Raw genomic sequence first — 25,461 nt, forward strand, 5'->3', positions numbered from 1 at the left:
TAAGGAGCGGCACTTCCTTTTCGGGTTAGGATTTTTTTCATGTTTCTTGCCAGATTAAAAGAGTAACAGAGAACTTTATCCTACACAGGACATTTGATTGAAGGGGTACAAAGGCAGCTGTCTGAATGGCAGAGAAACAGAGACAACTCATAGCACCAGAGGCTGGACTGCAGCCAACGAGAGAATGAAAAGGCTAAGTGTTGCTTTAAAAATATGCACCAATGCAACTGTGTGTGGGGTAGGGAGGGAGGGGGAAGAATTCAGTTCCAAAGCCCCTATTTAATTGTATGCATTAGTTGGTTTCATGTCAAGATAGTGAGGAATAGGTACAGTGCCAAAACTGTATGCATGTTTACTCGCAGCTATAAAATCCTGACACTACTACAATGAATGTTCAAATTTCCTTGAAATATTTACACCACTTGCCAAAAGGCAGAATTTATTTCACTTGGCCTTATCTTGGCTGTTTACTCACATGGAAAATACCTTGTTTTTGTCCCTTTATTTCCACAGAAAAACAGGGGCATTACAAAGTTGGAAACTATCAGGAACAACACAATACTTTCAGTAGGCAAGAGGGTTGAAACTTATCAAACCATTAATAATAAACCTGTTACTATGATTTCCACTGGCAATTACAGATTAGTCATGCCCACACATATATCCAAGACATCTGAAAGAGAATGTGAGCTCACATTCCCAAGTTAAGTAGTGATTTGCATGTGAATAGATGTGTCAGAAAAATGCATTCATTATATACTTCCATATGAGCAAACTCTGATATCTTCATAAGATCCTCTTCTCTCAATCCACACAGGGACACAAAAGAAATTTCTTGCAGGGGCTGCCCGCAGGGTCTTGAACTCTCTTCCCATGAAAGCTAGTCTAGTACTAGCTGAATTAGGAAGTGCTTAAAAAGTTGTAGAAATGCCAGGCTTGCATTCAATTGACATATATATGCCCACTGGGTTTTTATCCTTCTTTGAAACATACTAGGAAGTTACTCAGCAATTATTTCTTAAGCAATCATAAGCAGGTATTTTGTTAGCACTGCCAGGATCTTGTGCATTAAACTCTCTAGGCTAAACGTGTTTTTCATTAACAAAGGAGGAAACAAATTTCATGGATGTACTGTAATTGACTTGCCTTATGAGAACAACAATGATAAAACTCTACAACAACCTTAAACTTTTTAATGATTATTGGCAGAAACACTCTCATCCATAAATTCTGAGTGTGTGGTTGTGGTTTCTTTGTATAAATTTGTATTTTTCTGATTTCATTCTTGATTTACTTGAAAAATCAAATAGTATGCAAATATGAACCAATGCTGAATCTATTGCCATTACAAAAAGCATGTCATATATCACATACAGATGGCTTACTATCATATATACTCGAGTATAAGCTGAATTTCTGCCCTTTTAGGGCTGAAAAAGCCCTGTTTGGCTTCTATTCGAATGAGGGTCCTTGCCGGCTTATATCTGAGTTGGCTTATATAAGCAATTGGTTCAATGTTTACAAAGCTCAGTTGGTGTTAGACTTTTAATACTTTTGATATGTTTAAATAGTTTAAAAGACTATTTTAATTGATATGTATAGGTTTTTTACAATTTTATAATATTGTGTTTTACTGATATTATTGTCTGAATCTGGCATTTAATTATTGCCATAGTTTGTAAGCCACCCTGAGTCACTCTTCGGGGGTGAGACGAGCGGGGTATAAGTATAGTAAATAAATAAATAATATATTTGACTATATAGGTAATCAGAGTTGGACAGTCTTACCTTAAATTACTGTTTTATATAAACATCAATTAATACCTCAATTAATGTAATTTTATTAGTACTCTTATCCAAGCTAAATGGGCCGGCAGAACCTTGGATAAGCGAATATCTTGGATAATAAAGAGGGATTAAGGAAAAGCCTATTAAACATTAAATTAGGTTACGATTTTACAAATTAAGCACCAAAACATCATGTTATACAACAAATTTGACAGAAAAAGTAGTTCAATGCGCAGTAATGTTATACTGTAATTACTGTATTTACAAATTTAGCACCAAAATATCATGATATATTGAAAATGTTGACTACAAAAATGCCTTGGATAATCCAGAACCTTGGATAAGAGAGTCTTGGATAAGTGAGGCTCTACTGTATCTATTTTTATTTTTGAAATGTACTAGTAGCTGCTGCATTTCCCACCCTCATCTTGTACTAGAGTCTATAAGCTTTCCCAGCTTTTTTTGGTAAAATTAGGTACCTTGGCTTATATTTCTGTCCAGGTGGTAGCAGGGGAAAGCTATGTTACATGTTTATTCATTTATAATGCTAGATTTATAGTATGCAATGTTTGAATCATGATGGACCTCTGGCAATGGACCTGACTAGAGCCCAAATGAATCAATTTTAGATGGGTTTTTGTCACGACCCAGGCTACAGAGCACCAATAACCATACGCAGAGGCCAGATTCTATCTAATATCTTTATTAAGGAAATATATAAGATTAATAAAAATAAATGTAAAAGTTAGTTCAGAAGCAGACCTTTCAGGAAAGGTCAAAATTAGTCCAAAAAAGCAATGTCCAATATGAAATATTATGATCCAAAGTTGTAATCCAATAACCGAAACACTCACTTTGCCAGGCAAAGTGAGGGGAGATGACAAGGTCCTTTAGTCCATAAACTTGAGCAAGGCTAGGAAATAACTTGATACTTGAAGCAAGGCTTAAAACGTGAAACAAGGTAACAAGGAACAAGAACAAGGTCCGTGGAATAACTTGGTAAAATCCGTGATACAAGGCAAGGTATAGTCCTGGAAAACAAGCAAGGTCCGTAGGTAAACAAAGGCTGGAAACTGGAGCGAAGGCTGGGAAGCAGGGCAAGGCTTGAGCAGGAACGAGGCTTGAAACGGAGCGCGCTGTCCAGACACAACTCGCTCCGGAGGCTGACGAATTGACTCCGCGAAGTTACTACGCGGGTAAAACACCTATATAGAGTCTAACTTTCTCGCCGAAGCAGTTCTCTGGGAACCAGAAACGAAAGCTAAACTCTGGGACCAGATGTTTGACTCCCTAAAGATTCTCACGGAAAGCAGTCTTAATTGGCTACATTCTTAGCTGCAATTCTAGCACTCCTGCGCGAAGCTGCTTCCAAACCCCTCTGTTGTTTACAAAACTCACGGCGCAAGAACACGGGAGATGTGGGCTCTGGGTTTGTTTGACATACTTCTGGGACACAACTTTCTTGCAGGTGCAAGGTTCCCAGATCTGCCTGGGAAAGATCTGGCTGAGAAGATTCCAGTTCTGACTGGGAAGGCAAAAAACCCAAGTTTTCTTCTTCATCAGGGATTACAATGTCCTGAGCAGGACTACAAGGCCCATGGGTCATCACACTATCCCCCTCCTCAAGGCCCCTCTCAAACTGGGGCCCTCTCCCCGAGGCGCGAGGTCGCGGCTTGGCGGGATAGGTCTGATGAAAGCGACGGGTTAGATCAGGAGCATGGACTGTGGAGGCGTCTTCCCAAGAGCGTTCCTCAGGGCCAAAACCCACCCAGTCAATGAGATATTGTAGGCGGCGGCGGTGAAAGCGAGAATCCAAAATGTCCTCAACCTCGAACTCCTCCTCCCCATTCATCAAAACAGGAGGGGGGGCCGGTTGGTCTGTATCAGGACGCACACCATCCGCCGGAAGGAGCAGGGAACGGTGAAACACTGGGTGGATGCGCATTGAACGCGGAAGTTGGAGTTTGAAAGTCACGGGGTTTAATTGCGCCACCACTGGATAGGGGCCAATGAAACGGGCATCTAACTTCCGGCAAGGGCGGTGGGAGGGCAGAAAGCGAGTGGACAGAAAAACCCGATCTCCTACCTTGATTTCGGGGCCCGGCTGGCGATGTTTGTCAGCGTGGCGTTTATAGTCCTCCTTGGCTTGGTCTAGTTGCTGGAGCAAAAGTTGTTGTACCGCTGTGAGTTCCTGCAGCCAATCCTCTGCTGCGGGAACTTCTGAAGTTTCAATGACAGGGGGAAAGAAACGTGGATGGAAGCCGTAGTTTGCAAAGAACGGCGTTTCTTTTGTAGAAGCTTGAACTCCATTGTTATAGGCAAACTCTGACAGTGGTAACAGAGAAGCCCAATTGTCCTGTTGGTAGTTTACATAACAGCGAAGATACTGCTCCAAAGTGGCATTGGTGCGCTCCGTTTGCCCATCTGTTTGGGGATGATGAGCTGAAGATAAGCGAGAGTCTATGCCCAATAGTTTTTGTAGTGCTTTCCAAAAACGAGAGGTGAATTGAGATCCACGGTCTGTGACTAAACTCTTGGGCAATCCATGTAGTCTGAAAACATGTTGAAGGAATAGATCTGCAGTCTCTTTGGCCGTGGGAAGACCTTCACAGGGAATGAAATGGGCTAACTTGGTGAAAAGGTCCACCACCACTAGAATCGTGGTGAATCCACAGGAAGGTGGTAGGTCAGTGATGAAATCCGCAGAAATTATTTCCCATGGCCGAGATGGGGTAGGAAGGGGATGCAGAAGCCCTGAGGGCTTCTCCCTTCTTATCTTGGAGCGCTGGCATACTGGGCAGGTGTTGACATATTTTTCCACATCTTTGCGGATCTTGGGCCACCAAAAATCCCTTAGGATCAGATGCATGGTTTTAAATAGTCCGAAATGCCCTGCTGGTTTGCAGTCATGACACAGACGAAGCGCTTTCTCCCTGCCCGGTCCGGGTGGGATATAAACATGATTTCTATAGCATAGCAGTCCATCTTTAAGCGAAAAGGGAAAATGCAGACCTTGACGAAGTTGGTCCTGCGCCCAGGCATCTGCTTGCTGACTAGCCCTGATTTCTTGAGCACAGATGGGTCCTGGAGTAGAGGAAGTTGAACCAATGGGAGTGGATTTGGTGTTCCCCACTGTGAGCGTGGCAAAGTTCTCGGGTTGTAGTAATTGGGATTCAAAGGTCTCCTTGCGTCCTGCAGCGTATTCCGGTTTACGTGACAGGGCGTCTGCTTGCTTGGTTTGGGCTGGGGTCACATAATGAATCTGGAAGTTAAAACGTTCAAAGAACAAAGCCCAACGTTGCTGCCTCTGATTTAGTTTGCGGGCAGTTCTTAGATGTTCTAGATTTCGATGATCAGTGTGGACTTCAATGGGAAATTTGGCCCCTTCTAGCCAATGTCTCCAAGTTTCAAAGGCTGCCTTTATGGCCAGTAGTTCCTTTTCCCAAATGGTGTAATTTCTCTCTGGTGTGGTTAGTTGACGGGAGTAAAAGGCACAGGGATGAAGGTGGTCTCCCACCGGTTGTAAGAGTACAGCCCCAATTGCCACATCAGAGGCGTCCGCTTGCACAACAAAAGGGGTTCCAGGATCTGGGTGCTGTAGAATTGGCTGGGACGTGAATAATTTCTTTAGTTGCTGGAACCCTTTCTCTGCTTGATCAGTCCAGCGGAAGGGCTGTTTTCCACGGATGCAGCTAGTGATTGGGTCAGACCAGCGGGCAAAATCTGGAATGAACTTGCGGTAATAGTTCGCGAACCCCAAGAAACGCTGCACCTCTTTCTTGTTAGTTGGCGCCCGCCATTCCAATACTGCTGAAACCTTGGCTGGATCCATGGAGAGCCCTAGAGGCGAGATACGGTAACCAAGGAAATCTACCTCTTGTAGATCAAAAGCGCAGTTTTCCAACTTGGCATAAAGTCCATGATCCCGCAATCGTTGTAACACCATTTTGACGTGGTTCTCATGTTCTGATTGTGATCTAGAAAACACCAAAAAATCGTCCAGGTAGATTATCAAGAACCTATCTAGATAGTCCTGAAAAATGTCATTGACAAAATGCTGGAACGTTGCGGGAGCTCCGCATAATCCATAATTCATAACTCGGGACTCGAATAATCCGAATTTGGTCTGGAAGGCGGTCTTCCACTCGTCCCCTTCTCTGATGCGAACTAAGTTGTAAGCCCCCCGAAGATCCAGCTTGGTGTAAACCTTGGCTCCTCGAAGCCGATCCAGTAGATCCGAGATTAAGGGCAGGGGATAGCTGTTCCGCTTGGTGATATTGTTCAATGCTCTGTAGTCCACCACCAAGCGTAGTTCCCCTGACTTCTTCTTCACAAACATCACTGGGGAGGCGGCTGGGGATTGAGAGGGTCTAATGAATCCCTTATGAAGGTTTGTCTCTATGAATTCCCTGAGAGCTTCTTGCTCTGGTTCAGTCAGGGAGTATAGGTGCCCTCGCGGGATCGGGGCCCCCTCCACCAGGTCAATGGCACAGTCATAAGGTCTATGTGGGGGTAATTTCTCGGCTTCTTTTTCATTGAATACATCCCAATACTCGGAGTACTTCTTGGGCAGGGTGATGATGGGCTCGGTGTCTGTGGCATGGCAGACCTTGGCTACAAGGCAATGGTTTTGGCAGTACTGTGAAGCAAACTGCAGTTCTCTGTTGGACCAGGAGATGCTTGGGTCGTGGAGAGTCAGCCATGGAATTCCCAAAATCACAGGGAAATGGGGAACCTCGGTAACAAAGAAGGAAATCTCTTCCATATGTTCCCTTATCCACATCCTGGTGGGTTCCGACCACTGACTTACGGGGCCCGTCTTGAGGGGGCGGCCGTCTATGGCTTGCACCACACGGGCATTCTTGAAATCATGATATTGTAATCCCAGAGAGTCGGCATACTCTCTATCAATGAAATTGTTGGTGGCTCCGGAGTCTATCATGGCGTGGATCATGACGGGTCCCCTTTTTGCTGACCATAAGGTGACCACGAGAAGGAACAGGACCCCGGTTGGCGGCTCTTGAACGGGTTTTTTGACCGGGTTGGCGAGCCTCTCTACGCCCGGTCGTTGGCTTCCCCCGCCGGCTGTGTGCCAGCCGGCTCAGACGCCTTCGTCTCCGTGGAGGACGCCGCCGCAAGACGGGCGGCGGGCTTCCCTTTGGCTGGGCACTCTCTGGCGAAGTGGCCCCCGTTCCCGCAGTACCAACAGAGGTTTAAGCGTTGACGACGGGCCTTCTCGGCGGCATCTAATCTGGGACGCACGTTGCCCAACTGCATCGGCACCTCCTCGCTTCCTCTGGGGTATGGGGTTGGTGGTGGGGGTCTCCACACTGGACGTGGCTGAACGCTGGCGGGAGCGGGGGGTTTTGCCCCAGCTCTACCGCTCTGGCCTCGAACCCACTGTTTCCTGTTGGCAATCATGACTTCAGCCCGTAAACATTGATCAATGAGTGCTTCGAGGGTCTGGGGAGGATCCACCTTGGAGATTTCCTCCAGCATTTCGATGTTGAGACCCTCCCGGAATTGTCCTCTGAGGGCTACATCATTCCAGCCGGTGTTGTGGGCCAGCACTCGGAACTCGGCTATGTACTGAGACATAGGTCTGTCTCCTTGGAAGAGGCGACGGAGTTTGTGACCGGCTGCCTCCAAATTGTCCTCGATTCCCCAAGTCTCTTTAAGGTGGTCCAAGAAGCGTTGCGCGGATCTTAGGTGTGGAGAGGCTTGGTCGAACAGTGCCGTCGCCCAGTTGGCCGCTGGCCCGTCTAGAAGACTGTAAACCCATGCCACCTTGATGTCTTCTTGGGGAAATTCGGCAGCACGGGCCTCTAGATAAGCTTGGCATTGGCGACGGAAAACATGAACCTTAGAAGCTTCTCCAGTAAACTTGGTTGGCAACGCCATGGCCGGTAGACGGATTCCGCGTTCCTTCAAACCTTTTATTTCTCCATCCTGGGCATTGAGCTTATCACGGATTCGATCCACCTCATCCTTGTCGATGGTGTAGGTAATCGGCTGGCCGCTCGGCCCAGGTACGGTTCCGGTAGACATTCTGGCCGAGGTTAATTGGTGCTTAGGGTGGCGGAGTCAAACTGTCACGACCCAGGCTACAGAGCACCAATAACCATACGCAGAGGCCAGATTCTATCTAATATCTTTATTAAGGAAATATATAAGATTAATAAAAATAAATGTAAAAGTTAGTTCAGAAGCAGACCTTTCAGGAAAGGTCAAAATTAGTCCAAAAAAGCAATGTCCAATATGAAATATTATGATCCAAAGTTGTAATCCAATAACCGAAACACTCACTTTGCCAGGCAAAGTGAGGGGAGATGACAAGGTCCTTTAGTCCATAAACTTGAGCAAGGCTAGGAAATAACTTGATACTTGAAGCAAGGCTTAAAACGTGAAACAAGGTAACAAGGAACAAGAACAAGGTCCGTGGAATAACTTGGTAAAATCCGTGATACAAGGCAAGGTATAGTCCTGGAAAACAAGCAAGGTCCGTAGGTAAACAAAGGCTGGAAACTGGAGCGAAGGCTGGGAAGCAGGGCAAGGCTTGAGCAGGAACGAGGCTTGAAACGGAGCGCGCTGTCCAGACACAACTCGCTCCGGAGGCTGACGAATTGACTCCGCGAAGTTACTACGCGGGTAAAACACCTATATAGAGTCTAACTTTCTCGCCGAAGCAGTTCTCTGGGAACCAGAAACGAAAGCTAAACTCTGGGACCAGATGTTTGACTCCCTAAAGATTCTCACGGAAAGCAGTCTTAATTGGCTACATTCTTAGCTGCAATTCTAGCACTCCTGCGCGAAGCTGCTTCCAAACCCCTCTGTTGTTTACAAAACTCACGGCGCAAGAACACGGGAGATGTGGGCTCTGGGTTTGTTTGACATACTTCTGGGACACAACTTTCTTGCAGGTGCAAGGTTCCCAGATCTGCCTGGGAAAGATCTGGCTGAGAAGATTCCAGTTCTGACTGGGAAGGCAAAAAACCCAAGTTTTCTTCTTCATCAGGGATTACAATGTCCTGAGCAGGACTACAAGGCCCATGGGTCATCACAGTTTTAATCTATTGTTGTTTAATTATGTTTGTGCTAGTTGTCAATTACGCTGATGTTGGTTTGTAATATTTACTTCCTTTAATTAAATATGATTATAATGGTGCTGTTCATTTTTATTGCATGTTATGTTTTTCTACTTTTTACATGTTAGTCACTTTGAGTCCCAACTCAGGAGAAAAGCAGAATAGAAATATATAAATAAATATTTATTTATTTGGGCAGCGCCCAAACAAGAATCAAGGAACATGAAAGGCATTGCAGACTAACTTAACCAGAGAAGTCAGCCATATCAGAGCACTTGATGAACCAACCTGGACACAACATATTATCTGAGAACATAGAAATGCTGGACCACTCTAACAACCACCATGTCAGACTACACAGAGAAGCCATTGAAAGCTACAAGCATGAGGACAATTTCAACAAAAAGGAAGAAACCATGAAAACAAACAAAATCTGGCTACCAGTATTTAATACACTCTAAAATCAGGACATAAATTAAAAAAAAAAAACCACTCAGAATTCCAGACAAGAAACAATCAGGAACGGCTAACACCGCCCATCAGAGGGCTGGGCTGTGACGCAACTGGTTAGTAGCCAGCTGCAATAAATCACTACTAACAGAGAGGTCATGCGTTTGAAGCCAGCCTGGGTCGGATTGAGCACCCGACCATTAAATAGCCTAGCTCATTGTTGCAAAGACAGTTGCGTCTGTCTAGTAGGACATTTAGGTATGCTTTATGAGGGGAGGCTAATTTAACTAATTTACAACACCATAAAAACGTCCAGCAGCGTGTGGAACAATGAGGAAGTACTCCATCAAGGACTCGGTGTCATAACAGATGATGAAGCAGCAGCTCCCACTGTGGCTGGAATCGAGCATACCCTCATGAAGCTGGAAAATGCTAAATTTCCCGTGTCTCTGTCTGTATGTCTTATGTCTAATGGCATTGAATGTTTGTCATGTATACGTACATTGTGATCCGCTCTGAGTCCCCTTCGGGGTGAGAAGGCTGGAATATAAATACTGTAAATAAATAAATAAAGTATCCCCCTGGCAGGAAACAGCCAAGCTTTGAAGCTGCCAGGCTATTCAATGCTAATCAAGCTGGCCAATTGCAACATTCACACTTGCCTCATACAGACAAGAGTTCTTTATCCCAACATGGACATTCCACAGATATATAATAAACCCCACTTGCCTAGTTTCCAACCAACCCCACAACCTCTGAGGATGCCTGTCATAGATGTGGGCGAAATGTCAGGAGAGAATGCTTCTGGAACATGGCCATACAGCCTGGAAAACCCACATCACCTCAATAAATAATTTATCTAATTTATATTCCGTCTACATTCACAGACCTGAGGCTCAGGTAAGTTGCCTGATATACAAGTCTTGACCAGTGAAACATAAGTTTTCATTTTAAAGCATTAAGAGACATGGAAAATAGGGAAACTGGCAGACAAATTCAGCACTCATCGTTGCCCCTTGTGTACTTTAAAAGTACCAGTAAAGGACCATGAAGGATAAGGCTTTCAATGGCTACCTGCCATTACATGTATCGCTACCAGAATCCCTCTGAATGCCCATTGCTGGGAAACACAATTGAGAAAGTGCCATGTTCTCCTTGTGGGCTTCCCATTGGCATCTGGCAAGCTACTGTGGGAATAAAATGTTGGACCAGACAGGCCTTTGATCCAGCACAGACATTGAATACAGCATTTTTTACATAATTGGGTGCCTTTCCACGTTCAGAGGCCTGGCCATTGCCATTGGTACTTGTACTTTGGCTCAGTGTGATTATAGAGTATCACTACAAGCCATGGCACAAAGCTAGACTTGCAGTATTGAAAGCAAGTACCAATCTGTAATTCAACTCCCTTTCACTCTTGCCATGGTTGAGAAGCAGCTGAACAGAGAGAAGTGCCTATTCAGAAACACACTCGCTGAAAATTCTACCATTATTTGCTTCCACTTTTGAGTATGTATCATTAACAGATGTTCCTAAGAATTCTTTCACTCTGCCATCACTACCATTTGCATTCTTCAAAAAAGAAAGGATATATAATTGTCCACTAGACATACCAAAGCTCTGTGAGTAGAAAATGAAAGGTTGATTACAGGAACTACTCACTGTCAACACACATAAACTGCTTAATATAAATATTATGGAGTTATTCTGGCAATAAGGAAATGGAAGGGAAAGGATGACAGAAGACATGAAGCAGAGATAAGTTCTGCATAAAAGGGCTGAATGATAAAGAGCTTCAGAGTGAATAGAAGCCCATTTCCTTAACCACAGGATTCCTCTTGTGAAAACTAAATAGCCTACTAACATTTTTAAATGCAATGAGCACAAATTCTCAGAGTTTTGGTAAAGTTATCAGCTTCTATAACTCACAGAGAAATTGCCACGACTGAGCACATTTTGGCACTCACTAGTTATGACCTAGGGTTCAATCTGCACAGGGCTGCAATGTCCAGCAATAATATGTAGGTGCCCATTGTCCATCTATATGCAAAGAAGAAATAAAATAAGGTTAAGTAAACTTCAGCTCTCCAGAAATAGATGAACTATTATATATAAGCTGGAGCCCCTGGTAGCGAAATGGGTTAAATACTTGCGCCGCCAAGACTGCTGACTTGAAGGTTAGGTTGCTGACCTGAAGGTTGCCGGTTTGAATCCGGAGAGTGGGTGAGCTCCTTCTGTCAGCCCCAGCTCCCCATGCGAGGACATGAGAGAAGCCTCCCACAAGGATGGTAAAACATCAAAGATCCAGACATCCCCTGAGCAATATCCTTGCACATGGCCAATTATCTCACACCAGAAGTGACTTGCAGTTTCTCAAATCGCTCCTGACACTGAATATATATATACCTCATGCATAAATTAAAGGTAAATCTGGGCGACAAAATTGGGGGTTTTGATATGACTCATTGATAAGCCAAAGGTCATTCCATGGAGAGCACAAACACCACCTCAGAAGTTCAACTGCCATTTTCCTGGTATTCAATAAGCCCAGATGCGTTGCCACAGTGGGCACAATAGAAGGAGGCATTGCGTCTTTTAGGTTTTCCCTTTTGCCACTCTACTCAGAGAAAGGGGTGATTTCTTTTTTGATGGGGGGTTAAACTAAAGTACTTAAATTGATCCATGAAAATTTCTAGATGTATACATTATGGACTACCACCATATTCCACAGCGGGCCAGTCTGATTAGTTCAACATCTGGAGGGCTACCAGCTTCCCAAGTCCTGAAGCAAATGCACACTAACACACAAAGATGTCCAAGTGAAATGTTCATATGACATCCATCTCCAATCCTTCCCCCATCCTGATCAGAATAAAGAAAAAAATTGTGCATGCCTGTTCATAGTGACCATACACTGAGCTGATAGAAACAATGAGCAGTTCATTTATCTCCTAAGAGCCAAAATGGCCTATTGGAGCAAAAGCAAAACACACTGCCTGGCATCCAATTAGTGAATTACAATTGTATAAATAAAACCTATGCCACTGTAACTCAGATTCTGGTTGCTAAAGATATCTGAATAATTACTGAACAACAAAATCCCTCAATCCACTTATTCTCAGCTGCAGCTCTCATGATCTGGCCATTTCCTGGTAGATGGAGATGAAGAAAGCAGCAGACCATGACCTAGATACTTCTTATATGTAAAGGGAAAGGTTTCCCCTTGACATTTAGTCTAGTTGTGTCTGACTCTAGGGGTTAGTGCTCATCTCCATTTCTAAGCCAAAGAGCAGGAGTTGTCTGTAGACACCTCCAAGGTCACGTGGCTGGCATGACTGCATGGAGGGTCATTACCTTCCCGCTGAAGCAGTACCTACTGATCTACTCACATTTGCATGTTTTTGAACTGCTAGGTTGTAGAAGCTGGGGCTAACAATAGGAGCTCATCCCATTTGCAGATTTAAACTGCTGACCTTCCGATCAGCAAGTTCTGTAGCTTAGCAATTTAACCCACTGCAGCCCCTTTATTTTTCTTATAACTGGACACAAAACAATGTCATCGTCCACAGGGATTCCCAAAGCACTTCAAGAGAGATTGCTAATTTCTATTGCTGTGCATTCATCTATAGGAAAACAGATGGACACAGCTGCTCCCCTACTAATTAAGAAACGGCTGGATTTGGGAAAGAAAATGTGGTGTTGAGTGGTGTTGGATGGGAGACTATCATAGCTACAGCTTATTAGACAGGATGGTGGCCACTAATTGAAATTGCTCCACTAAGTTTCAAGTGACATTAGAAGTGGAGTGCAGCAGATGCAATCTGTGAAAGGAAATAATGTCCACAGTTTAAATCTGGCCTTGGACATTTACTTGTACCTATCCAACAGTAGAGCCGAGTTAAAAAAATGGGCAAAATGAATGAATGTGAATATTTTGACATCTACTGATATGAGTATGGGTACAACATTTATTCTTTCATGACTGAAGATGGTCTCAAAAGGTAAACATGCCCAGATATGACCTGCTGTTCTGTGAATGACCTCTCCGCTCAAGTATTTCTTCTGAAAGGTAAAGATTTGATCATTGAATTAAGTTCACAGAGAAGATACTGGGCCCCAAAGAGCACTGATGTGGCTCCATGAGGCTCTTTTATTATGTTGTTCCTTTCAAATGTTTAAACATTAAAAAGTTAATATGGGTGTCATTAAAGGGAAAAAACTGGACTTTGAAGCGGATAAATTTTATAGCTAAAATTCCAGCTGTGTGCATGTCAAGTATTCCAGCAAAACTGACTAAAGCCCTTTTGCCAAATCCCCATGCTGAATAGTAACTGTTTTGTTTTTCTATGTGTTATTTGATCGGGAATACTCTCAGGACTGTTCTTTTCCTTCTGTGATTTTTATTTGATTCCAGCCCTCACCCCCTCTTAAATTAGAAACATACCTTCTTTATTTTAAAACTATTTTATACTAAGGTAAATGTGACGGCGAACAATAGCTATTTATGCTTAATTAGAACTCTGGAGACCAGGGTTTGAATCTTGACCATGGAAACCTACTGGGTGATCTTAGGTGAGTCACACTTTCTCAGCCTCAGAGGAAGGCAAAGGAAAGCCCCCGCTGAATAAATCTTGCCAAGAAAATCCCATGAAAAGTCCATGTCGGAAATTACTTGAAGGCACACAACAAGGGCTGAGTAAATCAAGTTGTATCAGTATCCATCTGCTTTGGGAAACATCTTCAGTATGCCTGGAAGAAGCCTCCTTCATATATACTAATCTCACTAGTTTTTAAAATCCCAACCAAACTTCCTTCTTGAATTTTAGACTGAGATTTTTAAAAGATAAGCCAATATGTGGCCCCTTGAGATGCTGTTGAAATACATCTAGAGCACCACAAGAACTCCACCCACTTTACTTGGAAGAAAAAGTGTGAAAGAAGGATCATAAAAACCCCACCACACCAGAAAAGCCAAAGCAAACCTCCTATGAACAAATCTTGCCAAGAAACCCTGAAATAAGGTCACTATATGCCAGAAAAAAGAAGGAACACAACTAACAACATGGATTGAACACAGAAAGGTACAGAAAAGCCCAAGGTCACCCAATAAAATTAGATATTCAGTGAAGGTGGGAGACCAAGATCACACAGTCAATGATAAGATGACAGCTACTAGATGGCCTTGAAAAAGAAGACAAATTCATGAAAGATGAAGTAGTTCATATGGATATCCTCCAGGTCAGGATAAGAGATAGCATGTCTCTGAAGTTGAAGATGAGCAATGGGATAGAACTACTGTCCTTTTTGTCCTGCTAATGGACTTCCCAAGGGCATCTCCTTGGTCATTGTGAGAAACAGGATGCTTAGCTACACAAGTCTTTGTTATTATGTTCTTGTGATCCCAAGTCAAAGGAAAACTGTTTACAGACAACAAGGACAAGGAGAGCATACAGCCTTTAACATTTTTCAAGCAACGCTTTGGATCCTATCCTGAAGGCCAACCATTCTTGTCTGTCTATCCTAGCATACAAACATGGTTTAAACATTTCCTAGTTCATATTTGTACAAAATTACCACACGTTGAACAGACATACTCTGAGAATAGCAAAAGTTGGGAAAATATCAGGAGCTGCTTCTAAGGTGATGACTGGACAGTCTTACTGCAGAAGGGAAATCTAGGGATATGCAACAGCTTTCATAGCACTATATAATGCAGCAATGTCGACTATTCCACACTTCATGTGTTATCATATTATAACTTTCATCAGCCTTAACCCAAAGTTTAGAAATTTACCTCTTAAAAGAGACTACAGCTTGAGTATCCATTGTCCGGAATTCTGAACTACAAAATACTACAAAATTATAAATTCCTCACATGGATGGCTGAGATATTGATACCTTTACTATCTGATGGTTCAGTGTAGGGGAAAAAATTATGCACCCAATTATTTAAAATATTGTGCATAAAATTACATTGAAGCTATATCTGTACATGCATATGATATATAAATGCATTCTGAGTTTAGACTTGGCCTTCACCTTAAAGATCTCATTATTTATACATGTGTATTCCAAAATCTGAATAAATCCAAAATCTAAAACACATCCGGTCCCAAACATTTTGACCACAACACCCAGACTGTAGTTGATAGACTCACCATTATTAACATGTTATTGTTATTCTTGGGCTACCACAGAATGCAGAATGCTTTCGTGCAATCCACCAGTATCCACAGTATTTTGTGAACTCCTCCCACTCAGGTTTGGTATACCTGACCATGCATCCATCATGCTCATTGTACACTGACACACTGGCTGGGCCCATAGGAGCAGTCACTTAGGAGCTCTTCTTCTCCTCCAAACAAAAATACTCTAAATCCCATGTTTGAACTGGGTTCCAGTGTCAAAGATGCCCACCCTACCCCACATATATAAACATTTTCACATAGATCACGCCAACCCGACTACATCAAGTCCACACCCTGTACCACTGTTTGAAGCAGCCAGCCTAGCAAAGCAGCCTTTACCCAGGTACTTATGCTAACTCTCTTTGTAGTAGCAGCAACCTCTTCCATTTGGACACAAAAGAGGGAAGCAAAAAAGGGCAGGCTAACTTTTTAAAAAAACCAAATGCTAACTGACATGGGTTTCTAGTACAATTTGTTTTCAATACATCTTATTCTTCTTCTCTTTTCACTGACCCCTCTGTTCCTCACCAGCCTGCACCACATCCTACAAAGAGACAGCAGCCATAGTCTCTCCCCTCCTCCCTCTCCATTTGGAGACATCAAATCTGGATATGCTCAGTAATGAGGCTGGAAACCCATTATAAGTGAAAATTTAAAAAATTACATGTTTTTGTTATGGGCCAAAAAAATAACACAATTCTACTTCTTTACAGAATCATAGAGTTGGAAGAGACTGCAAAGGCCATCTATTCCAACCCTAGTCATGGAGGACTACAGAACTAAAGCACCCATTCAACCTGTTTAAAGACTTTCAAACATTGACAGCCTACACCTTCCAAGGCAGTTCATTCCAATGCCAAACAGCTCTTGTAATAAAATAAGTTCTTCCTAACGTTCAAATGGAATCCCTTTTCTTGTAATCTGAATCAATGTGGGTGTTTTAATCTCTGGAGTAGCAGGAAACAAGCTTGCTCCATCTTCTACTTCAGATATTTAAAGATAATTATAATGTCATCTTTCAGCTTTCTCTTCTCCAAGTTAAACTCACCCAGTTCACTCACTTACTCCTTGTAAGGTTTTCCACACCTTTGATTATCTTTGTCACTCTTCCCTAAACACGTTCCAGTTTATCAATATCTTTTTTAAACTGTGGTGCTCAGAAATAGACACAGCACTCAGGGTCTAACTAAAGCAGTAGTCCATGGACCACCAGTGGTCCCAAGAACTAAAATATGGTGCACAGTCTCACAGTTACTACACCGTTGCAATGAGAGCAACGGGTCTTGTGAAACCCTCTCATAGTGCCGGGGCAACAGGGATGCCAGGAGGGAAGAGGCTGACCCGCAAAATAGACGAAAAGCCTCCTGACTGCTTCTTCTCCTCCTCCTCCCCCCTGAGTGGAGCCGTTCCATGTGGCACCTGGAAGAAGGGGCATCTTGGTGTCTTATTTTTTAGGCCAAATAAATATTTTTTATTTGGGGTGCTGATTCAGAAAATTGCATTGGATACACCACATCAGCTCTAGATTATTAAATATGGTTTTCTGTGGGCAAGCACATGGCAACTATTATATGGCATATGTTCTGTATCAAAAATTAGAGCTGATGTGGTCTATCCAATGTAATTTTCTGAATCGGAACCCCAAATAACCAAACCAAAACTAAAGTTGACCAAAAACGGATTTGTCGTAACCATTCTGGTACTCATGTTGGAGAGTGGTCCCTGGTGAAAGTGGTCCCTGGTAAAAAAAAGGTTGGGAACCATTGAACTAAAGCAAAATAAGAGTAGAATTATGACTTCCCTAGATCTGGACACTATTATAATGAGGCAACCTAGAATAGCACAGGAGCTTTTTTGGTCACTATGTCACACTGTTGACTCATGTTTAGTTTGTGGTCTACAGCTCCTAGGTATTTTTCACATGCACCATTGTGAAGCCAAATTTCAATCATGTTCTATTTGTGCATTTCATTTTTCTTGCCTCAATATAGTACCTGACACTTATACAGACTGACTGTATAATCATCTGTTCTAGACCTTTCCTAGTATTAACATCAAGCGAACTGGTTGGTACTTGCTGGTGTTCTTTTTCTGAAAATGGGGACAAACACAAGCACAGCTCTAGTACACTGGGGCCTCTTCTGTTCTCCCAGAATCCTCAAAGATTATCAGCAGTGGCTTTGAGATTACATCGGAAAATTCCTTTAATACCCTTGGATGTATTTCATCAGGCCGTGGAGACCTGAATTAAACTGGAGCAGCCATGCATCCCTGGACTATTTTTTTATACTGGGCTGCAGGCCTCTTACTGCAACACTTGTTCTATTTTCATCAGGTGAAGTTTTCTGTTGGTAGAAAATTGAAGCGAAGGTTTTCAGCAGTTTTGCCTTCTCTCTGCCCCATTAGCATTTCAACATTTTATCTACTCAGTTGCTCTAGCTTTTCCTACAAAAGGTAACTTCCTTATAGTCTAGTCTAGTCTAGAAATTTTAATTTAAAAAAATCAGTCCCCCAAAACATGGACCAATGTATCCATGGGTTAATGTAATTATTGTATTGTCGAAGGCTTTCATGGCTGGAATTGCTGGGTTGCTGTGAGTTTTCCAGGCTGTATGGTCGTGTTCCAGAAGCATTCTTTCCTGACGTTTCCCCTACATCTATGGCAGGCATCCTCATAGGTTGTGAGGTTTGCTGAATACTAGGCAATTGGGGTTTATATATCTGTGGAATGTCCAGGGTGGGAGAAAGAACTCTTGTCTGTTTGAGGCAGGTGTGAATGTTGCAATTGGCCATCTTGATTAGAATTGAATAGCATTGCAGCTTCAAGGTGTGGCTGCTTACTGCCTGGGGGAATCCTTTGTTGGGAGGTTCTAGCTGGCCCTAATTGATTCATGTCTGGAATTCCTTTGTTTTCTGAGTGGTATTCTTTATTTACTGTCCTGACTTTAGGGTTTTTTAGTACTGGTAGTCAGATTTACTATCCTGATTGCCAATTGCATCCAGGACAGTATGAGAAATTATGACATGTCAAAACCCAGAAAGAAAAGAAACTCAAACCAGATATACTTTCTTCCATTTTAGAAAAGGTTCTTCCCTTCCCAATTGGCCAAAGACCACTCATATTCACTAACAACTATTTACAACCACTTCTCTAAGCTAGCTCCAGGCTACTTTCTGGTAAGGGTTTGAACCAGAGAAGGTAGAAAAACAGACACCATCCTTGAACTCTAGTATATCAATACCTTCAATCTGAGTTTGCAAGACTTGAGAAACAATAAGATCTTTCAAACGTCACTGATTCAATGAGTGGCCATGCATCAAAGCTCATGAATGCATACAAATCTTCCACTGAGGGACAAGGAGAGGGCCTTCTGTCTCTTCTCCCATTTAAAATGTGGCAACTTCTTAAATGCAAGGTTTTGTGCAGATCTCTCGTGATTTATAGAGGGAACACAATCTGTTCTAGTCCCTTGCATAGAGAGAAATTGAACAGAAATTGATTATCTTACTTTGTTTGCAGCTACATTGTAGAATTAATGCAGTTGGGCACTACTTTAACAGCAATGGCCAATTGCTATGGAATCAAGGGAACTGTAGTTTTATTATTCTTTAGCCTGCTGGTGCCTCACCAAACTACAACTCCCAGGATTCCATGGAATTGAGCCACGGCAGTTAAAATAGTGTCAAACTGCATGAATTCTACAGTGTAGATACAATCACAGTTGCTCAGTTTCACAGGTTGCTTTTTTTGTCCAGACCCAGATCTCAAATTGGTGATCAACCTTGTGCTCAGTCTCAATTCTTCTATCGAAATCTCCTAAAAAGCAGTACGTCAAAGAAAAGACCACAGGGCCTTGGTTTTTAGCACTAAATAATTGTGGCATTATTTAGCTGTTACACCTCATTATACAAGGAAATTGACCTTTCAACATCTTTACAAATAACTCCTTGGTACTCTTCCAGGAGCAAAGGTGTCTGGAACCAATATAAGGCACATACAGTAGTATCAGCACAATATTTTGGGGAACTCTGCACAAATATCTTACATAACACCTGCACAGTAACCAATCCAGGAGTTTTAACCAGCATAGTCCTGGTTCATATCAGCCCTGTTCAGAATAAGATTTAATTTGGATTATTTCAACTAGCTAAATAAAACATACGTGAATCACTTACAGCAGTGGTTCTCAACCTGTGGGTCCCCAGGTGTTTTGGCCTACAACTCCCAGAAATCCCAGCCAGTTTACTAGCTGTTAGGATTTCTGGGAGTTGAAGGCCAAAACATCTGGGGACCCACAGGTTGACAACCACTGACCTACAACAAACCACAGACCCACCTATTACAATACAATCTGAGCCCTTCCACATGCACAATGGAGGACCTTCTTAAGCAACACCAGAGGCACTCCAAGTGGCCAGCTACTGGTCAAAGGACATTTAGTATAATGCCAAGTTTTTAACTTTGTGTGTTTTGAAATAGATTACAACTGTACCCTCGGTTCACTTCTGACATGATAAATAAAGACAGTAAAGTCTCACTTATCCAAGCTAAACGGGCCGGCAGAAGCTTGGATAAGCAAATATCTTGGATAATAAGGAGGGACTAAGGAAAAGCCTATTAAACATCAAATTAGGTTATGATTTTACAAATTAAGCACCAAAACATCATGTTATACAACGAATTGGACAGAAAAAGTAATTCAGTATGCAGTAATTTGCTCCTCCGGGTGCAAATTTACGAATTTAGCACCAAAATATCACGAAATATTGAAAATATTGACTACAAAAATGGCTTGGATTATCCAGAGGCTTGGATAAGCGGGGCTTGGATAAGCGAGACTCTACTGTACCTACATAATCAGAATACTTTCATAATCTTTTCCATGCTTACTTGGAAATGAATCTTCACTTGATTCAATTGCGTACAAGATTATAGTTTTGACATAGTCTGCAGATTTCAGGTGCATCTACACTGTAGAACTAATGCAGTTTGACACCACTTTAACTGCCTTTGGCTCTGTGCTATAGAATCCTGGGAGCTACAGTTTGGTGAGGCACCGGCAAAGAAGGCTAATGTAAAACTGCACCTTCCAGGATTTCACAGCACTGAGTCACGGTATTTAAAGTGGAGTCAAGCTGCATTAATTCTACCGTATAGATGCATGTCATAGTGAGACTCCTTGGAATCAATAGGACGACTTGGAAAGAAAAGCAGCTCAAACATTTCTTTTCAACAGTTGTTTCAGTAACTTTGGAACAACTGACAAACAGTAATCTTTCAAGTCTCAAAAAGAACATGCTAAATATATCTGTAGTTGACTTTGCAGAAATGGGGAAGGTCAGGCTTTCTGTTGTGATGTGACTTTTTTTGAGTATTACAAGCCAAGCACAAACTGTGGTAAACCTAAACCACATAGGGAAGATAAACCTGTAGAACCAGCATGGTGTAGTGGTTTTAGTGGTGGACAGGCCAAGGTTGAAATCTTTGCTCAGCCATAAAAACCCACAAGGTAACCTTTGACACGTCTCTCAGACTCAGAGGAGGGCAATAGCAAACCCTCTCTGAGTCAATCTTGCCAGGAAACCCTATGAAAGGTTCACGTCAGGATCTCCAAAAATTGGAAATCAACTTGAATGCTCTCAACAACAACAGATTATACAAGAGATTAGCATTATTACAGGGTGATTTAGCTCTGCCTCTTGAAAACTACAACCTGCTTTTAATTTAGCAAGTAAATGTAAAACTTCTTTAAAATAAAGAAAAATACAGATCCAAACTGAAATGTCTTGTTTTCAGAATGACCATAACAGAAATAATTTTACAAGGAACCCAACAAAGAAATAGGCTTATCCTGGAAAGAGCTAATATCCAAAAGCACATGCTTAAGGTTGGATCTACACTGCCATATAATCCAGTTTTGGAATCCAGATTATCTGCTTTGAACTGGATTATATGAGTCTATACTGCAATATAATCCAGTTCAAAGCAGATAATCTGGATTCCAAAACTGGATTATATGGCAGTGTAGATGGGGCCTCAGAAAGCTGGATTTGCACTCATTCTACAGGCCCAATTCCAGATTTTAGGCAGGATTAAGCTTTACTGGACAGTGTTTCTTACTTCTCAACAAATGTGCAAAACACAGCATCTACACTGGCACCCTTTCACATTCCTTAAAAGTTTGTCTACCCTGTAAAATTAACACAGTTTAACACAACTTTAAGTCTCACGGCTCAGTGTTATGGAATTGTAGGAGTTGTGGTTTTTTGAAACCCCTGACCTCTTTTACACAGCCCTATATCCCAGAATATCAAGGCAGAAAATCCCACATTATCTGAGTGTGGACTCAGATAACCCAGTTCAAAGCAGATAATGTGGGATTTTCTGCCTTGATATTCTGGGTTATATGGTTGTGTGGGAGACCTGGAAGACCAAAAGATGGGGATCACTGCTCTATATCCGAGGATCGGATCCCAGATTATCTGCTTATCTAAGATTATCTGGCAGTGTGGATTCATATAATCCAGTCCAAATCAGATAATCTGGGATCAGATCTTAGGATATAGGGCAGTGTCGATCCAGGTTCCCGGCTCCCGTAACTCTTGAACCAGAGTGATTAAAGAGGTGTCTATGCTCCCTTCTACACTGCCATATAAAATCCAGATTGTATGCTTTGAATGAGAGTAGACTCATATAATCCAGTTCAAAGCAGATAACATGGATTATCTGCTTTGATAATCTGGTTTTTATGGCACTGTAGAAGAGGCCTACGAACATCCTTTGTACAGTACAGTGTAGGTGCACCCTAAAGCACATGCAACTTGGTTCCACTAAGGACCCTTCTACACTGCAATATAAAATCCAGATTATCTGCTTGGAACTGGATTATATGGCAGTGTAGACTCATATAATTCAGTTTAAAGCAAGTAATGTGAATTATTTGCTTTCATAATCTGGATTATATAGCAGTGTGGAAAGGCCCTATCTACACTGCTGGATCTACACTGATTTATAATCCAGATAATCTGCTTTGAACTGGATTATATGGCAATGTGAAAGGGGCATAAGGCCCTATCTACACTGCCATATAGTCCAATTTATGAATCCGGATTAACTGCCTTAAATTTGATTACATGACAGTATAGACTCAGGAGGCTGGATCTACAATGCTATATAATTTAATTATATGCTTTGAACTGGATTATATGACAGTGTAGACTCATATAATCCTCTTCAAAGCAGATAATGTGGATTATCTACTTTGGTAATCCAGATTATATGGCAGTCTGGAAGGGGCATAAAGCCCCTATCTGCACTGCCATACAATCCAGTTTCTGAATCCAGATTACCTACTTTGAACTGATTATCTGCTTTGAACTGGAGTACTGTATATGAGTATACATACATACATATACACTGCCTTTTACCCTAACACTTAAGACCTGGCTTTTTACTAGAGCTTTTGATCTATGTTAATTTTATCAATACAGTAGAGTCTCACTTATCCAACATAAATGGGCCGGCAGAATGGTGGATAAACGAATATGTTGGATAATAAGGAGGCATTAAGGAAATGCCTATTAAACATCAAATTAGGTTATGATTTTACAAATGAAGCACCAAAACATCATGTTAGACAACAAATTTGGCAGAAAAAGTAGTTCAATACGCAGTAATGCTATGTAGTAATTACTGTATTTATGAATTTAGCACCAAAATATCATGATATATTGAAAACATTGACTACAAAAATGTGTTGGATAATCCAGAACGTTGGATAAGCGAGTGTTGGATAAGTGAGACTCTACTGTATTTGTATGTATGTATTTTTATCCTTTACAACTTAGCTTGTAAATTGCCTAGAGCATCTTGGATGGAGGGTGATTAATAAGTAATTAAATGATGATATTAATCAGATAATCTGGATGTTATATGGCAGTGCAGATGGGGGCCTCATATAATCCAGTTCGAAACAGATAATCTGGATTCAAAAACTGGATTATATGGCAGATCCAGCCAAAGTTTGGAAACTCAAGCACCTTCTACATTGCCATATAATCCAGATTATCAAAGCAAATAATCTGGATTTTATATGGCAGTGTAAACAATGCCATGCTGTAGAATGAATGTAGTTCTGCCCTGCTTTTAACTGCCAGGGCTCAATGTTATGGCATCATAGGAATCATGTAGGTTTAGATCAGGCATGGGCCAAGATTCATGTGTTTTGGACTGCAACTCCCACCATTCCTAACAGCCTCAGGCCCTTTCCTTTTCCCTCTCAGCCGCTTAAGCGGCTGAGAGGGAAAAGGAAAGGGCCTGAGGCTGTTAGGAATGGTGGGAGTTGCAGTCCAAAACACCTGGAGGGCCCAAGTTGGCCCAGGCCTGGTTTAGACCGCCTTTGAGCCTTCTCTGCCTCCCCAAGCTCCCAGGGTCGCATAGCATTGAGGCATAGCAGCTCAAAGAGGGTGGTGGAACTGCATTGATTCAAATAAATCCACAGTCTGAGTGCAAGCCTCAAAGGTTTTGCAAAGGGGTCTAAGGAGAAAGGAAGGCGGGGTGTAGTCCTTACAGGCGGAACATGCGCTCCATGTCCTTGATCTGCCTCCGGGAGAACTCCTTGAACTCCGTGTAGGGGTTGAAGACCTGGGCGAGGCGGGGGCGCGCCGCCCCGGCGTTGATGTCCTGCCGCCGGTTGAGTTTGGCGCTCAGCTCCGGGTCGGCGTCGGCGCTCAGCACGCCGCGCTCGTCCATATCCTCCTCTTCTCGGGGGGCTTCGCCAGCCAGACCCCCGTTCCCAGTGGGAGAAGTAGGAGAAGGCGGCGGCTCGGGCTCCGAGGTGCTCCCGTCCCGCAAGAGCCGGCGCTGCAGCTTGGCGGCCAGTTCAGCCGAAGCCATGGCGGCGTCCACTCTCTCTGAGCGAAAGCAAAAAAAGTCCGCTCCTTTTTTGCCGCCCCCGAACTTTATTCTAGGACTTTAGGGAGAAAGGGGCGGCGGCAAAAAGCAAAAGCAAGGGGCCGGGCTGGGATTTAAGGAGGCGCCGGGGAATTGCCGGCCAACGGCTTCTTCTCCTTCTCCGGGGAAAGTTCCACCCCCCTCCCACTTGGCTAAGTTCCAACCACGCGGGCTCATCCGGCTGCATGATGCACTTTGGACGGCGCTATAGTGCTCTTACTCATATGCAGGCCGCCCCTAGTTACGAACAGCATGGGTTATGTGTGGTTGAACTTGTACGTAAGTCGGGACAGGTACTGTTTTTACATCTGCGCACTTTGAACTGCATTATATGACCAGTTTTGAGCCATATGCAGTCCGTCTCCGAGTTACGAACAAGGTTGAATTTGTACGTAAATCGGGACAGATACCATTTTACATCTGCACACTTGGTGCTCTGTTATATGGCCAGTCTTGAGCCATATACAAGCCGTCCCGGGGTTACGAACAAGGTTTATTTATTTATTTATTTATTTATTTATTTATAACATTTCTACCCCGCCCTTCTCACCCGAGGGGGCTCAGGGCAGCTTACAACAACCGGCAAAATTCAATGCCAAACAGATCAATAAAACAGCAACACATTTAAAACCATTTACAACTATTCATAAAATACAACACATAAAATACATAAAATACATTACTCAGCTAAAACATATAGTTACTTAAAACCACTTTTGGGATTGTACGTAAGTCGAGACAGGAGTATTTTTAGCAAAAATATATAAATTCCAGGAGCCCCTGATGTCGCAGCGGGTTAAACTGCTGAGCTTGCTGACTAAAAGGTTGGCGGTTCGAATCCGGGGAGCGGAGTGAGCTTCCGCTGTTAGCTTCAGCTTCTGCCAACCTAGCAGTTCTCTCTGAACATTCTCAGATCTGGATCACATAGTCTGTAGTCCTTCCCACAGCTTCAAACAACATTGAGTTAAGGGAAAAACTGCATACCATGATATGCATA

At 42.7% G+C, this 25,461-nt stretch overlaps 1 protein-coding gene across 1 annotated transcript in view; it reads right to left on the reverse strand.

Annotated features, from left to right (window-relative positions):
• The window catches only part of efhd1 (EF-hand domain family member D1), a 60,807-nt gene extending 36,277 nt beyond the window's left edge, over positions 1-24,530 (reverse strand). The window contains exon 1 of the mRNA XM_003218435.3: positions 24,082-24,530. Within this exon, the coding sequence (XP_003218483.1) occupies positions 24,082-24,407 (326 nt within the window). The 5' untranslated portion in view covers positions 24,408-24,530. The remainder of the gene's footprint in view (positions 1-24,081) is intronic.
• Positions 24,531-25,461: the final 931 nt, after the last annotated feature.

Source organism: Anolis carolinensis, chromosome 3 (assembly GCF_035594765.1).
Source record: "Anolis carolinensis isolate JA03-04 chromosome 3, rAnoCar3.1.pri, whole genome shotgun sequence".
Lineage (NCBI taxonomy): Eukaryota > Metazoa > Chordata > Lepidosauria > Squamata > Dactyloidae > Anolis > Anolis carolinensis.